The sequence below is a fragment of the Pollachius pollachius genome, assembly GCF_949987615.1.
Source record: "Pollachius pollachius genome assembly, chromosome: 12".
NCBI lineage: Eukaryota > Metazoa > Chordata > Actinopteri > Gadiformes > Gadidae > Pollachius > Pollachius pollachius.
The window spans coordinates 6683622-6699233 of NC_136945.1; the positions used below are offsets into that span (position 1 = coordinate 6683622).

The following is a 15612-nucleotide window of genomic DNA, read 5'->3' on the forward strand; positions in this document are numbered from 1 at the left end:
TCAAAGTATAAAAATACTATTTTATGTCGTTTGTGCGCGATATGAAGTATCAAGCTCCCCCAAAAGACGAGCATCTAACCCTGGTTCCCTTGGAACACTATGTCCGACCCTATGCATGAAGGCGGCTCACCTTCTGACAGTAAACATAGTTGCCTGAAGCCTAGGATATCATCACACACTGTGTTATTATGGGCACCCCATCCCGGCGGGGAGGGGGAGAGGGAGGAGGGCTACCCTGTGAGACTTGCAGCCGCAGCACACTGTACCAGGCCCACTCATCGGCCTGTCACCCGATCCCACTGTACAGCACACCAAGCTCCTCAGGACTATGGCGTTGGCACACCAAGTGGAAAAAGTGGTTACGAGCGAACGACAGAGAGGGAGGAGGGGTGGTGGTAGGGGATAAAGGTTATTCAATTAAACATGATTGTTATTAAACTAATAAGCTTTCAAACCCGCACCGCCTTCATGTTGAGTGAACCCTGGTTGCTCCTCCGTGGAAGGGAGTATACGACTTGAGAGATTCTTCTAACAACACAAATGAATTATATTTCATTCAATTATATGAAATTGAATTATATTACATTCGGTTAGATTACATGCAATTATATTATGTTAATTTGGGACATTCAATATGGTCAATCTCAAATCGCATATCACCTCAAAGGCCATTTTTCCATGAATGTTCTTAACTATTGAAAGTCACACTTTCACAAGATGCCATTTTATTTACAGTACTGAGGATATGCAGTCTTGGAACCAGGGCTGATCCTAATTCCCGGAGGAGCACAAAATGTAATTTTATTTACAGATGTGAGGATATGCCGTCTGGAACCAGGGCTGATCCTAATTGCTGACCTCTTCCCTGACACGCAACACTGGTTGCGGGAAGACGGTCTAACATTACGGCCTGTACACATGAGATAACACATGACATAAAACCTGTGCTACGTGTCACAATGATTTGCAACACAAACATACCAATATGTCTATTTCAGTATATGCTTGTGTATTTTGTTTTATATAAGACTTTCAATTCCCTGTTATCGAGACATTGAGCAGTCGCTGCTGCAAGGCTAATGGATTTTCTCAAAGTATATCCTCACTATATAAAATGTGGCAACCTGCATTGTAGAGAGAGAAAAAGAAGAAAGAAAGAGAGAACAGGATAGAGACGGACAGAGCAATTGAGTGAGAGAGAGGGGGATAAAGTGTGTGAGAGAGAGAGAGAGAGAGAGAGAGAGAGAGAGAGAGAGAGAGAGAGAGAGAGAGAGAGAGAGAGAGAGAGAGAGCTGCAGAGGATATTGTTCCACAGGGAGGAAAGCTAATAGTTCTGCTTGTGGGGATGCTGCACCTGTCATTTATTGATGGACTAGGCTGTAAATAACTTGTCTTGTGGGGACTCCTCTGCTGTTTCAAATAGAACACACAGTCTAAATGTTAGAATTATAAACAGCACACACTTTTGATATCATCATATATTATTACAATGCACACACAGTTAATGTTTTGTCAAATAAGTTCAATAGTTTGGACATTTGAAAATGGATCTAAAAAGGCTTAATGCAGCCTTAAGTTTCATTAGAGTTATTGTTGCCTCATAATAGGCCAATGCATGGATTAGTTCTCCTCCAAGGTATGTTTAATTACACACTAACGGATTGTTTGTAACGTGCGTGTGCATATAATTTATGTATGGTTGCATTTGGAAAACACTCTGTCAGTGTATTTATAGCTGGTCATTGTTGAGCCCATGGAAACCTCTGTAATTGGATCTGCACTAACAGAGTCTGGTGATAAATGTTTTGGCAGACATCACTGGCCATGCCATCCCTGTGATAACTCCAACCATATCAGTTTCTTAAGCTCTTAGTACCTACAGGATTATATTCATAAGTAAGTAGTAAACCCATTGCACCTTGGCCCTATATGCACCATGGGGGGTATGGATAGATGGATGCCACCGACCGGACACTGGTAAAGGCTGGCCCAGTATGAAAGAAAGTGGATCCAAAAAGAAAGCATAATTATCAAGCTTGAAACATACGTGATGCCTCAACACCAAACCTTCAGGTGAATTACAGTGACTTTAGCTTTAATTTGAATAATATTAATATTTTTTTATTCAAATTTTCGCCCCACTAGATAACTGTGTAAAATATCCCCCCATATATGATCATACACATATGATCATATTTGATATGATAGGATGATACGCAATATTTGCCCTAATGTATTTGTAAGATGACTGTACAACATGATGTTTATCATGTATATTTGGATATGTCCTTTATGACAGCAATGCATTGCATTTATAATGTTGTTGGGTAAACACTGAAAACAGCAGAATGAGAAGATTTGGAATTGCAGAGGCAAAGTTAAAATTGGTATTATTGTCCATGAAAGTTATTGTTGGATTGGCCACCAGCCAGTAACAAATAATACAAACTACGAAGCTAAAGAAATCCACTACAAGCTATAAAGATATATAATTGTGGTACTGCCATCCATTTCACAGACACCATACACACACTCACATGCACACATACACACACACACACGCACACACACACACACACACACACACACACACACACACACACACACACACAAACACACATGCACACACACTCACATGAAAGCACACTCTCTCTTTCTTGTTACCATTATGTCTCCTGCCCTGCTCACCGTCGCTCTATCCCTCACTCTCTCTCTTTGGCCTACTCACTTGTGAAGTTAGGAACTTAACACTGCTCAGTAGGAGAACATGAGAATGTTACAATTATAAAACAAGATTGACAGAATGGCTAGTGTTGCACTGGCAGATGCCAATTTTTGGCATGCTGCCTGGAAGTTATTCGCAGCTCCCACCACACACACACACACACTGCAGTGTGCAAGCACACACACACACACACACACACACAAACATGCACGCACACATACACAAACAGAGATAGAGAGAGAGGGATTGGAGATATACAGAGATTGGTGTCACTGGGAAAGGGAGGTGATGGGCTCGAGGAGGGCAGATTGGTGTTGAGGGTGGGGTACAGGGGTATCGTGGTCATGGGGGGGATTGGAAGTTCAAGGTCACAAGACACTCCAGCATGGATTGGGGCGCAGTACCCTGGCATGGCCATGTGACATGACAGCGACATCAATCAACAGATAAGATGCACTGCTTAATATAACATTAGAAAGAAAATGTCTGGCATACTGTGTTTGTAAAAGTGTCAAGGTATTCCTGCCATTCGTCTGTCTTCCCGTCATGTGGATATTTGCTATAACTATTATGTGTGAGAGAGTCGTTTGACCAGTACTTTGAGACGTTTGAGAGGTTTCTCTATTTCCTCTGGAAATATGAGACCCTCCAGGAGGCCTTCACAAAATGTGGTGGTCAGGCAGGATTCCTGCCGCAGGTATGGGTCTCTTTCCCCGCCGTTGTACAAGGTCACGAGGAGAAAGTCTCCAGAAGGGAGCGGCTATGTAGTGTTATTATATTACAAGTCATACGTCCCACAAGCGAGAGGGTAGTTTGCACCCTACACACGTACACACACCCATTGAGCTGGTGGTGTGGAGGCCCTATCAATGTGAAGAGGATGGGGGGCAGGAATTTTGTTCTATTATTATATCAGGGCCCATCTGACACGACTGAGCTCCCTGAACCCTACCCAAGTACGTACTCACATGATCGCAAAGTTGTTTCAGCTGAGTTCATTTGCCTGTCACCAAGAGTCAAGGAGTGAGTGTTTTTTTTATTTATTTTTTACAGAACAGCTATCTTTAATAGCTACTTGTAAGCTATGACCTATAGTACACACTAAATAACTAAATACAAATAATATATACATGAAGGAACCTCATTCCTTGATACTTGGCTACTCAATGCTGTCGTATACGATGGCATTAGTTTGGAAAACCTCCTGGAACAGGCTAGGGTAGGCCACTTCTCCTACATGGTTGGAAGAGGTGAGGGGGTCAGTTAGTTGCAATTTGAACCTCACCGCTAGATGCCACTAAATCCTAAATACTACACCTTTAAGTTAAAGTACTACATGTAATACAATACGTTACTGAGTGTTTAAAATGGGTACTGCAATCCAAATTCACAATATAAGAGAAATGTCTCCGACACTGAACAAACAGTAGCGCAAGAAGAGCTGAGGGCAACATTATTTTGAGATGAGTGCAATTATTAAATTTTTGCGACGAAGAGTCGCAGATGTTTACAGTCACAGAGAGATATCAGTTATCAGGTATCAGAGGGCTTAATTTAATCCTTTAAAACACAGATTTGTATGTTATAGATAGAGCTTCTATAGTGGCGAAGTCACACCCCTTCCGGTAGAGCCCATGCGACCTATGAGATCGAAAAATATGAATGGGTTTCAATGGAGAGAAAGTAATTATTTTCTGTTCCCAGTCTTTATATGCCCTGGATTACACATATATTGTTTGTGGATTTAAATGATAATTTATTCATGCAAAGAAAACTAAAAAAAAATCACGAAGAAGTTTGATAATGTTAGGTTTTGTGTGAGGCCGCTTTGTGAACTACAGCTCTTCGCTGCTCTCGACGCAAATGATATACGTCACTACCCGCACTTGGAACTCGGTACAGACATTGCGATCTCTCTGCTCCACTTCACCGCTTTTTTCCAAGGGGAGATAAATGCATCGAAAGATGTGAAAACCATTATAAGTCGGGGCATGTGGAGAGTTTCAGTTATGCCGATGGGGAGATTGTCTTGACATGAACCAGAAGATAATTACTTTCTCTCCATTGAAGCCCATTCATTTTTCGATCTCGTCCCGTGGGCTCTACCGGAAGGGGCGTGACTTCGCCACTCTATGGAGAATTGTATCAGTTTGGTGATTTAATGTGTAAGCTACACTTACAATTTAATTGAGACACACTCTTAATTTACAAAATATATGTATTTTTCACATGCTTTATTTCGTTTTCCTTTCATTCTTTTTTTATTTTCCTCCAGTTATCATTCATTTTACCGCTTCAATTCTGAGGTAGTTATTTTGCTACGTCACTTTTGAGCTTTTACTTTGAAGAATACCGGGTACGAATCCACATATTTGGGAAGTTCATCTTCACAGTTGCGTTTCTGCTGTCATGTTTGTTGTCGGAGGGCTCTTGACTCCTTTTCTGTCTTGCTCGTCTAACTTGTAAGTACCTACGTTTCAAACGGTTGTGTTGTGGTGCTGGCTTGTTTGATAACTACGACTCGATATATAACGTATGAGAAGTGACAGCAATCAATCAAAGTCACTTATTGTAGTAGGACAAAGGGTTATATCTCAGGATAGTTTCGTCTACTCAGTATTTGCTCATTCTACCTTGCAGTAGCTTAGTAGTGTTAGTACAAGTTATGCCAATATGTTACCTTTGTTACGTTGTCACAATGTACAAAACGTCCCCTAAAATATATGTAAAAAACATAAGATAAGGAAAAATATTATGTAATTCGTTGAATTAAGCATATATTCATGTGGCAATTGTTGAGTCCAAACAGAAGTCACATTTGGGGAGTTCCTTTTTTCTCCAAAGAACTCTCGATTCCTTCTTTGGTGCTTAGTTCCTCATGCTTTTACAATTTATTTTATATCGTGCAACCTTTTTTCTAATGCTTCTCATTTATGGCATTTTGAAAACTATTAATACAAAGGAGTTAAAAAAAAGTACAAGAATAACATTATTATAACACATTATAAGTTTAAGAAATTAGTAATTTCAATATCTGCACAGATTTGTTAATATGATTTATTTCATAAGAAGCAGATCCTTGGGGAGATGGAGGACGCATACAATGAACTCTTCAGGGAGTTTGTTCACCTAAGATCAATCTGCATACGACAAGCAGCTCTGTTGCAGAAACTTTCAAGGGAACTACACAAACAACAAGTTTCAAATGGTAAATTTTGAAAACATGTATAAAGTTCAGGTGGAGATGCCCAAACATGACAATAGGGCTGATAACTTTCTTTGTTATTTCACCTAGCAATTTATTGTGATTGTCAACCATTTTTCTAAATGAGTACTCACTTCGCTTTTCATTTAAGAAGGATCTGAAACCTTGTGACAGCTGCTACAAAAAAAAGCAAATGTGTGTATACTTACTTCATATATAAAAGATGTATTTTGGAATTGAAATGTTTACTTTTCTTGCAGGGTATTTGAATCAAGATGGCAGCTTCAGTGGCCTGGCGTCCCCCCTGGGTCAGGGTAGCCAGGAGAGCACTGCACATTCCCAAGAGGACAGTATTCCCCCACTAGTTGCAACCAATCAGAATGCTGCACCACACACTGATGTCGGCCATACCCGCACTGCAGGTGTGACCACATTCTCTGCGCTTCTTGCTGAAGATATGGGGAAACTTGGTCTAAATGTGCCCCATCACCGTCAAACCGACAAAGATGAACAAGAAGGAGAGCATCCCCAACCTGCATCTCCAGCCTCAAGGTCTGCGGCCCTCAGTAGCTCTGGTTCGTACCATGGACATCAGAGTGGAGGGAGTAAAGTAATGCAGCCGTATGGGGTAGGAGTCCTTCTGCTTTCTTTCTGACCTTTTATGTCGCCACCTTTGGGGGGCCGGATGGTCTGGTGGTTAAGGTATTACACGACTATGGGAGAAGCATCCCATAGTTGTGGGTTCGAAACCCCTTAGCCGCAGTCTTCCTGCAGGCGACCTTTAGCAAGATGCAAAAAAACTGATTTTCTCATTAGTGACGTGTATCTGAAGAAAATAAATGTCACGGCTTGCTTTGGATAAATGTATCTGATAAAATTAAAAAAAAGAAAAGAACCATTCTGATCCTTCATATCTCCATTCTACAGTACATTCTGCATAAGTGACTGTGTGTCTTATGTGTGATGCTCTTCCTCTCAGACGGCAGGTCCACTGGCTTGGGCTTACAACCCCCTCCTGGGAAGCGAGGAGCTGAGCAACAGCGGTGGGGCGTTCATGTCCGAAATGGAGCTGCAGTCCCAGGTGTGCGAGTTCTGTCACGCCATCTTCCCCGGACACACGGCCACCCGGGGAGAGTTCCTGCGACACCTCCACACGCACATCACCTAGCAGACACACAACTTCTTCCTGTTCTATGATGATGCCTTAAAGAGAGATGACTTTTGTTTTTTACCTGTACATTAAGAAATAACTAGCCCGAAATTAACGTTTTTCTGCTGAGGAATATTTCAATAGTTTTGCGCATACGCTTTAATAGGGTTCCAACCAAAATTATCCTTAAACCTCTCAAACCATTGTTAACTGTTTTTGCATGTGCAAGTTTTCGATTCTATCTTTGTTTTTTTTCTACTTCTGTTTCCTGTGGTTTTGTATTTAAAGAAATGAAACAACCCTGAAAAAATTACCATGAAACCTCAATCCAAAAGCAGATCCCCCAAAACATTCTTGTGGCATTCTGTTTTAATGACTGCCATGCAGAACCATCTTTGTTGCCTACCCAACAGAGGAGGGCTATGTGTGAAATAGCGCTGAGTGGATCTGAGTGCTGACATCACTACTAAAGGTGAGTCATGCAAGCCTCGTCTGTACAGAACTAACTGTTCCGCACGGAAATGGAAAGGAAAAAACAGCAAAACAAGATGGTGTTACTGGCTGTGTGACGCAAGCTATAAATTACAAACACACCATCAGTTATAGAAAAGGTAATTACATAATTTCTCAAATGCTAAACATTTATGAAATGATGACTTCAAAAATCACAAAAACAATTCTTAATTAAACAATAAAATAACGTTTATTGAGATTTAATAAAATAAATAATCTGTTTTTCAACGTGAGGGTGGTGACAATAGTGAAAGAGAACCTGCAGTTTAATTGAATCCTTTACATCACTTGGCCGCCTGTCTTATTGGGTAGATACCATGTAGATATAATGGACAATGCATTTCCAAACATGGGCCTTCCCAATATTTCTATGAATATAACAATATAACAACAAAACATTAGCATATTCATATCTAATGTAGTGAAGGGTCAGCTGTGTCGGAAAATTAAGCACCGTTTGATCATCTTTTGACCCAAGGTTGAGTGTGTGTGGGATTGTTCATCATCATTTGATGTTGTTTTGATGGGTTTTCGATCCAAGAGGAAATCTTGAGGATGTTAACGTTTTTGTCATGGAGTCACCGCTCAAAAGGCCACTCATTCAACCCCCAGACCCCGGCTGGTAAACACAGCGGTGCACTCATCTCTACTCCCTCTCGTTTTATAAGATTCAAACTGGTAGGAGGCAATAAGAAACGTAGCAGCCCCTGTGGGAGGGGAGGGGTGTGAGTGGGTGGTCTTTGGGTTAGTGGGGGTGACTTGATGACATAGGCAAACCTCAGCCATCTGAAAATGTGCCCACCTAAAATTTAAGATTTAAGAAACAAGATGACACCATGGATAGATGTGTGTGCGATTATAATACCACAGTAATGAACACATCAATGCTATTCAGTTAAAAGGAAAGCTTGTTTCATTTTTTCATCTTCAGTAAATAAATATGGCCCCATCATTATCTGGATCCTTGTACAGTTGTATTGTAGTTTGACCTATTTTAACAACCTGGACACACAAAAACTTTGCCAAGTAATGATTATTTCAAAGATGTCAGTGACTGACTTAAATTATACAGTTAATATTTGAGGGGCGTGAAGGTGGGAAGAGTGTGACAAACACATTACTTCTACACCCTAGCAACACACACATATGGTCTCAGTACTCAAATAACTGAAGGATTTTTAATCTGAATGTCATTTCTTTATAAATTATAAATTATCTCCGGGTTCATGAGTTGATGTGAAATCGACAAGATAGAAGACAACAGCTACGGTATATATTCAATGTTGATTAACCTCTATTGTTTTAGCAGATATTTCAGAAGCTACCCCCTAGCGCTCTACTATCTACTTTGCCTTACATCATCAACACTTCCTATTACAATTTAAATCATACATTTGTGTATGATTTTATTTGGTTAGAGGGCAGCAGAGGACAATTTTTCAAATATTGTAGGTTGATATGTTAAAAATGCTGATCGATATTTTAAAGATTTAAATTTTTCCCCAACGTCATTCAAATAACCCTGCCTACTTGCTCAGTGACCCCATCCAGTTCATTCCAGACTCATATCAACTCTAAATACCACCATGTCTATTAAGTCTGGGTTTGGGCACCTATGGCTTTCTATTACATACCCAGACTTGCCATCCTAAGGCTGAGGAACCATCAATCAAGACAGGGATAAGTATTTATAATATGGATTTCTTCCCCCTAAAAGCCACTTTTGTCGCTTTTCTAGTAATTGATGTGAGAACTTTAACCTGCTCAGTTACAGTCCATATAGTACACGATGTGTTGAAGTTGAGATGGAGGTCTGTACATACGATGTAGTGTACCCCTTGGGATTTTTCATTTCCCTCTGTGGTCCAAATCCTCCTTTGTGATGATAGGGCTCCTGCTCCTACACGCTATTGCACTCCCCTGTTCCTCTTTACTCTCGTAATCTGTGGAAGGCAAACCAAACAAAAGTTGTGTAAATAAACATCCTGTCTGTGATATGAATATAGATAAAAATAGACAGGAACTCAGTTTATCATTGTCATTATGATAGCCTGTTGGAGGACTGTGAAGTATAAATAGTCACTATAAGGCAGTTTAGTTCTGAAATGTTGCATTAACCATGCATTTACTAAAGTCGATTTTACTGTAACTGCATATACTACTATTTGAAAGATTTTCATGTTTTAGATTTTTGGGAGCATTTGATTTTAATATCGGACTCGTGGTGTGTTTCGCAGCGGTTTAAAGCACCAGAACAAACAACGGACCACCAATACAAGTGTCCAGTAATGCTGTCATTATATATTTTCTGAAAGATGCATCCTTAAAAATTACAACGCATATTGAGAGGCAATAAGCATCAAACATCCACAATGGGTGAGAAAAACGACAAGACAGAGTGGAGGGAGACCAACGTCAGAGATGAAACATATGTCATTTTTATTATTTCCACACTTTACTCCGAGGGGGATGTGTGTATGAGATGTATAAAAAAGGACTGTGCCATTTCCCTGCCCACAAGTTTTATTTTTGAACACTGTCGCTCGGTGAGTCAATGCAACGCCCCTCCAATTACCTCCCACTCCCTCGCCCCCACGCCCAATGGCTCCCGCCCTCCAGCCCACGCACCCTAAAGCCTGACGTCAGACGCTGCTGGGGGGGGGGGGGGCAGGGAGATCTGAACGCCCACAGAGTGCTTCCTATCCCCACCTCCTCCTCCTCCTGCCTTTGTTTGCTTCTTGCTGCTTTTCTTTTCTTTCTCTCTGTTTCCTGCTGCCTCAGCCCAGCAGTGCTGAGCCCTTCTAAATCTCTTGCATATCTCTGATGAATACAATTGGGGGGGGGGGGGGGAAACACTGTTAATAATACTAACTTTATTTAATTTTATTTGATGATGGTGACGTTGTGTAAGATTCTAGCACATGACAGTGTTACACATTTGTCTATGTCATCTCTCTCTCTTGCTCTCTGTGTCTCTCTCTCTCTTCGTCTCCTTCTGTTTCCCCTCCTAACTGCAATCCTCTCTAATTTGCAGTCTAGTGAAGTTCAGCTGTGCATAGTGGGAGGCGTCACCTCAGAGATTATATGACTCACTGTTGTTCAAACTCTAGATCCATAAAACATTCATTGTTTGGGGATCTCTGTCTGTGTCGTTGGGTTCATCGAATATAATCCTATTTTCTTCCACTTTACATTAAAAACCAAACATGTGGCTCAGTAAAAAAAAAAGAAAGAAAGAAAGGTCATGTGCAAAAATAGCCTGATCTAATATCAGTAAATAACAAATGGTGAAAAAAATATTATTGAACTGTCATTTGGAAAATTCACCTGTTGAATGAGTGCCTTCTGACCCTAGGCTGATCCTGCCATCTCGGCCATGTGACACCATCCTAGCCAATCGCAGCCCTTCATCCATAAGTGTTTGCTGTATGAGATGGCGACTCCAGTTGACCGGGTTAGAAGTGTCTGTTGGAGGGGGTGGGGAAGAGGGCAGGGGGATGGAGATTGGTTGCACTGTAACCAATTATGTCTAGTTGGACAGACAGATGTGTGTGTGTGTGTGTGTGTGTGTGTTTGTACTGCGTGGGTACCCCTCCATAGCGGTAACCCTTCTTTTCTTTTTTTTACGATAATCAGTGGTTTCATACAATCAGACATTGACATTTAAAGAAACATAAAACATGTCTGGGGATGACAGATGATCTGTAGAAGGGGACAGGTTAGAGATAAAAAAAAAAAAGTGTCAAAACTACCCAAAGAGCAATACAAAGAGAAACACTTGATATGATAGTGCTTATCTGGGGAGACTACCTTGGGATACAGTGTCCAGGCTTTCATTAGACACACTGTCGTCCTCCGCCCTTTGGGTCGTAACCTCTGACCCCTCCACCCCAACCAGCGAAGACACGCTTTCCGGCACAATGACCTGCACAACAACACATCCGCACAAGAGGAACAAAGAGTTCTAATGAACACAGTTTGACGTTGCTTGTGAAAGGAAGTTGTGATCATCAGTCTGATTATGTGGCAGACACATCCAGCCATTAACCCACACATCATTTTAACCCACACATTGAAACCAAGCTAATTGGCCAGTTATAATTGTGCTTTGATAACTCACCTCATGTTTCACCCTCTTTTGCGATAGGAAATTATTGTCATCTGTAATTGTCCTTTGAATAGAATCAAAGAATAAGATGAGATAAGATAAACGTATTGACAACAGAAATATAACCCAGATAACCTGCAAATGGTATGTTTATTTATGTATTATTTGCACAGTAAATTTCCTATTTATCAGAGCCAGTTCAATCAGGATATGTTTTGTTTAAATTGCCATTTAAGTTATGGTACCATAATTACATGTAAAAATCACCTCAGTTTCTTGTTTGAGGAATGTCCTTACATAACCAGATCTGGCTCATAGCAATTGTTACGTTACATACAACATTAGATCCGATAATGACTTCTTCTCTACTGACTTCTTATTCGGGAATGTGCACAATTAATTTCCATATTACTTACTCTACGTTCCCGTGTTTAATTTACTATAGAAATACAATGATATGCAAGCAAATCTGGATTATGGACTTTACATCCAACTGTCGAGCAGAAGGATTTGTTGTTGTTTTCAGTGATCTTACCGAGCATGTTTTAATGTTGATGTGTAGGCACACTTCCTTGCCACCTGCCGAGCCAAAGAAAAGAGTTCGACACGTCTCAGCAAAAGGGCATTGTCTCTCATACAGAACTGGGCAGCAGCTTCATTGATGATCAACTGAGGGGAGAGAACACTAAGTAAAGGGAGCCATCTTTAAACGGATTTACATAAAATACTGCAACCCTCCCCACTAGTCAAATGAATCCTTTCACATTTCCAATGAGAAATAGAAAGAAGTCCATTACTTCAGTTTTTGTGTCTTTGGTTTGATGCCCTTACCTCATGATGCGTGAGTTGCTTGCCTTCCCTCCGCTTTGAGTCAAACCTCCCATAAATCAGGCTGTACTTCCTGATCTCCTCTTCCTTGTTCCTGTCTTGCGGGCCCATCTTGAATATGTGACCCACAGTTTTTGCCATCTTCTTGTTCATCCTCAGCAGAGTCTTCACCTCCCCTGGCTCTGATCTGGGCAGCGTCCTCAGGAGCCTCTCCACACTCTCCCCCACCGCCCTGGCCGTCTCTCCGTCCAGCTGCCCCCCGGGCCAGGCCGAGAGCGCCCCGGGGGGGAACGACGTGGAAGACCCCGGGGGTGTGGAGGGACCCGCCGGGCCGGACGGGTGCAGCGGTGGGCTGGGGGAGCCGTCCTCCGCCGTGCAGTTCCCGTCCTGCTCGGGGTTGAGCCAGTGGTGGTCCATGGGCGACAGTTTGTCCCTGTAGTGTGCGTCGGGGGGCTGGGGGGACGCCTGAGAGCAAGGGCTCCGGGGGCTCCCGCTGTGCATCGGCGTGAGACACGCCCTGTCCTCCCTCTCGCAGGGCGAGCCCGGCTGGCCGTTGCTGACGGACTTCCTGGGCCCCCCCTGCGACCCGGCGGAGCCCGCTCCCTCCACTTTGAACAGCGGGATCCCGCAGGGAGCGGCGTTGGACACGGGCTGGTTGAAGAGCGCTGGGTTGGCCGCCCAGTCACGGAGCGCCTTCTGTAGCCTACGCACATGCAGTGGCTTGGTGGCCATGCCAACTAGTGCCATGATCTCCAAGAATTCTTCCTCCGCCGCCTCACAGAGCTGCTGCACGTCATCGCCACCTTGCTGGATGAAGGTGTCGTAATAGGCCAGTAAGTTGGCTCGCTGAAGCACCCGATAGAGCTGTAACTCCCCGAGCGTGCGTGGCAGAGACATGGCACTGTACCTAGAGCAAGTAGGGCAAGAAACACATTAGGGAGAAGAATAGGGAGCTATAAGGAAATTGCGATAAATAACAAATGCATAACAATAAAGAGGAAGTCATTGTGGTAATCAAATATCTATTTTTCTTTTACTTGATAGCTTAGATGGAAAATGAGACAGTAGCCAAAGATGGGATTGGCCAGAGAGCGGCACACTTACACAGTTCTCAAGGACTTTCAGCCAAACAGCAAAGCCACAAGGTTGTGATACAGTATAAAGGTCCTATTGTTGGATCATTTTTAATGCAAATTATGAGTACCGGGGGAGTCAACGCAATATCTCATCAGTAAACAATATCTCATTATAACTACCATGGCTTTCCTAGTGAACAACCCTGTAATTATAATAATTACTTGCACACACAAACACAAACACACACACCTCTCCTTACGAGCCTCTCATTTGCGATCGAGCATGGCTCAAAGGAGGAATTGGAAAAGTGTGACGGGAAGGACATCACTAGTGTGGCAACATTGCTGCATACAGTCATGATGGTAAGGTGAGCATGAGCATTTTGAGCATTTATATGGTAAGGTGAGCATTTATATTTTCGGAACCACTGGCTGTCAGTGATATAATATCTTTAAGTGCAATAACTGTAATAGGTGTGCAAATAATAGACTGCAGGAACTGTGTGTGTGTGTGTGTGTGTGTGTGTGTATGTGTGGTGGGTCTCTGAGCTGATTTTGTAATAAAACTGGTTTGCTTAAGTGACCGGGGTATAAGTCCACACCTTGGTCTCATCACTTCACCGGTGTGACTGAGGGCGGACTAATAGTGAGGCGTGCATCGCCCTACATGACGGTGATGGTCATTTGTTATCAGTACTGGTTTAATGACTATAAAATGTTGTATGAACGGGGTTCAGCTTGTTATTATTTGGGAGGCGCAGTGTTTGCGTTGAATGATAGTTAAGTCGTTGATAAATAGTGAACTGCACTTTTTCTCTTCATTTTGCATTGATAAGTATAACTTATTGTGGCGCTGTTAAGCTAATATGACTTTAATGACATACCTGCTGCATCGTCCTTGGCATCCTATACGTCTATGGAACCTATTGTACATTAGTAGCATGCAAATAACATCTTTCCACTAAGAGTAGATTAGGCATCGTGCTGAATTCAACGATCGTTCACGTTTTAAATTTAAACTAGTGTACAAATGACCTATTTCAGCTTCTGGTACACTACTATTATGTTTTGACAACTTTTCCTATTGTGAATCAAGACAGCTGGAGGTTACAGTGCAGCCAAGTTAATGCGTTGTAATGCTTTATCCTCATCTTTTGTACAATACCTGAGCCCAGACGACCCAACTAATACAGCTGTATTTGTATCGAAAAGAAAGAAGGCATTTCACTTACCTTCTCCTGATGAAGCAGATTAATTCAGCAGGGATGCAGTTCAACAACTGCTTAATTTCAATATAGTTTACCAGTGTAAAGCCTACGAGCTTCGCATCAAAAAGAAAAAAACAGATCTGGATGGCCAACTGATACTCAAAGTGTAACCCTCGCCTATATGTGAGAAATCCTTTGTTATTTGAATTCAGATAAAAAAATCGTTCTTGTTTCAAGCCAAGACAGGACTAATCCCGGCTAGCCAGATGTTGCGGAAACGCCCGGAAAGACATTATATTTTCGCTTATCTTCAACCAGTTTCTATCACGTTTGGTATTGAGTGGCGTGCTCGTCAGCTAAGTCCCTGCGCTTATAGCAACTCGTCTTAATTCTTTGGCAGAAATCCTCCTCCGGCGCACCGTATTGGTTGCTGACTGCCTTTTTTTTGTACTGTTTGTGTGGGTGCAAGAATGATGGGGGCGGACTGCAGCACGCCATCTGACCGAAAAAGAGTTTTCCTCTCCCGGCAGAGGCGGCTTTCAAATTTGAGATGTAGGTGGAGACCGTAGTGGGGGGTTTAAAATACCAATTTTAACCCTTGCTTCTTATGGCAAACAGATCGCCATTATAGGCCTAAGAATGTCGCCATTCAACCTAAATCCAATGTGGATTCACCATAAGCCTTTGTATGAGTACTGTACCTGTAAGACACGTGCCACGTTGGTATTTTGGGGACATTGCTAAGATTTTATTTTCCATCTGATTTCGTTGGGGATTCGCTGACGCAGTAAGGGGATCC

The 15612-nt window shown here is 42.2% G+C and overlaps 2 protein-coding genes across 5 annotated transcripts; one reads left to right on the forward strand and one right to left on the reverse strand.

Annotated features, from left to right (window-relative positions):
• The first annotated feature begins 5091 nt into the window (after positions 1 to 5091).
• On the forward strand, positions 5092 to 8448 carry LOC307084002 (uncharacterized protein). Of its 2 annotated transcripts, none has more exons than XM_079748108.1 (4): positions 5092 to 5187; positions 5798 to 5933; positions 6191 to 6558; positions 6910 to 8444. In XM_079748108.1, the coding sequence occupies exons 2-4, from the start codon at positions 5813 to 5815 to the stop codon at positions 7096 to 7098; spliced, it is 678 nt and encodes a 225-aa protein (XP_079604234.1). In that variant the 5' UTR covers positions 5092 to 5187; positions 5798 to 5812; the 3' UTR covers positions 7099 to 8444. The 2 variants fall into 2 exon arrangements, with proteins under 2 accessions (XP_079604234.1, XP_079604235.1); XM_079748109.1 differs by having other exon boundaries at positions 5106 to 5187; positions 5795 to 5933; positions 6910 to 8448.
• Positions 8449 to 8772: 324 nt separating this feature from the next.
• nab2 (NGFI-A binding protein 2 (EGR1 binding protein 2)) lies at positions 8773 to 15159 on the reverse strand. Of its 3 annotated transcripts, none has more exons than XM_079748106.1 (7): positions 14838 to 15159; positions 12533 to 13436; positions 12237 to 12280; positions 11714 to 11765; positions 11404 to 11518; positions 10921 to 11058; positions 8773 to 9536 (listed from the first exon to the last, which is right to left on the reverse strand). In XM_079748106.1, the coding sequence occupies exons 2-7, from the start codon at positions 13424 to 13426 to the stop codon at positions 9442 to 9444; spliced, it is 1338 nt and encodes a 445-aa protein (XP_079604232.1). In that variant the 5' UTR covers positions 13427 to 13436; positions 14838 to 15159; the 3' UTR covers positions 8773 to 9441. The 3 variants fall into 3 exon arrangements, with proteins under 3 accessions (XP_079604232.1, XP_079604231.1, XP_079604233.1); XM_079748105.1 differs by having other exon boundaries at positions 12237 to 12370; XM_079748107.1 differs by lacking the exon at positions 8773 to 9536 and having other exon boundaries at positions 10988 to 11295; positions 12237 to 12370.
• Positions 15160 to 15612: the final 453 nt, after the last annotated feature.

Bases quoted from the DNA above. Each gene is read 5' to 3' on its own strand.
- LOC307084002 (XM_079748108.1), top strand. From the start codon at position 5,813: ATGGAGGACGCATACAATGAACTCTTCAGGGAGTTTGTTCACCTAAGA. The intron at 5,934-6,190 runs GTAAATTTTGAA...CTTTTCTTGCAG, and splicing joins CAAACAACAAGTTTCAAATG to GGTATTTGAATCAAGATGGC. The intron at 6,559-6,909 runs GTAGGAGTCCTT...TCTTCCTCTCAG, and splicing joins AAGTAATGCAGCCGTATGGG to ACGGCAGGTCCACTGGCTTG.
- nab2 (XM_079748105.1), bottom strand. From the start codon at position 13,426: ATGTCTCTGCCACGCACGCTCGGGGAGTTACAGCTCTATCGGGTGCTT. The intron at 11,519-11,713 runs GTGAGTTATCAA...GTTGTTGTGCAG, and splicing joins AAAAGAGGGTGAAACATGAG to GTCATTGTGCCGGAAAGCGT. The intron at 9,537-10,920 runs GTGAATTTTCCA...TGCCTTCCACAG, and splicing joins AGAAGGCACTCATTCAACAG to ATTACGAGAGTAAAGAGGAA.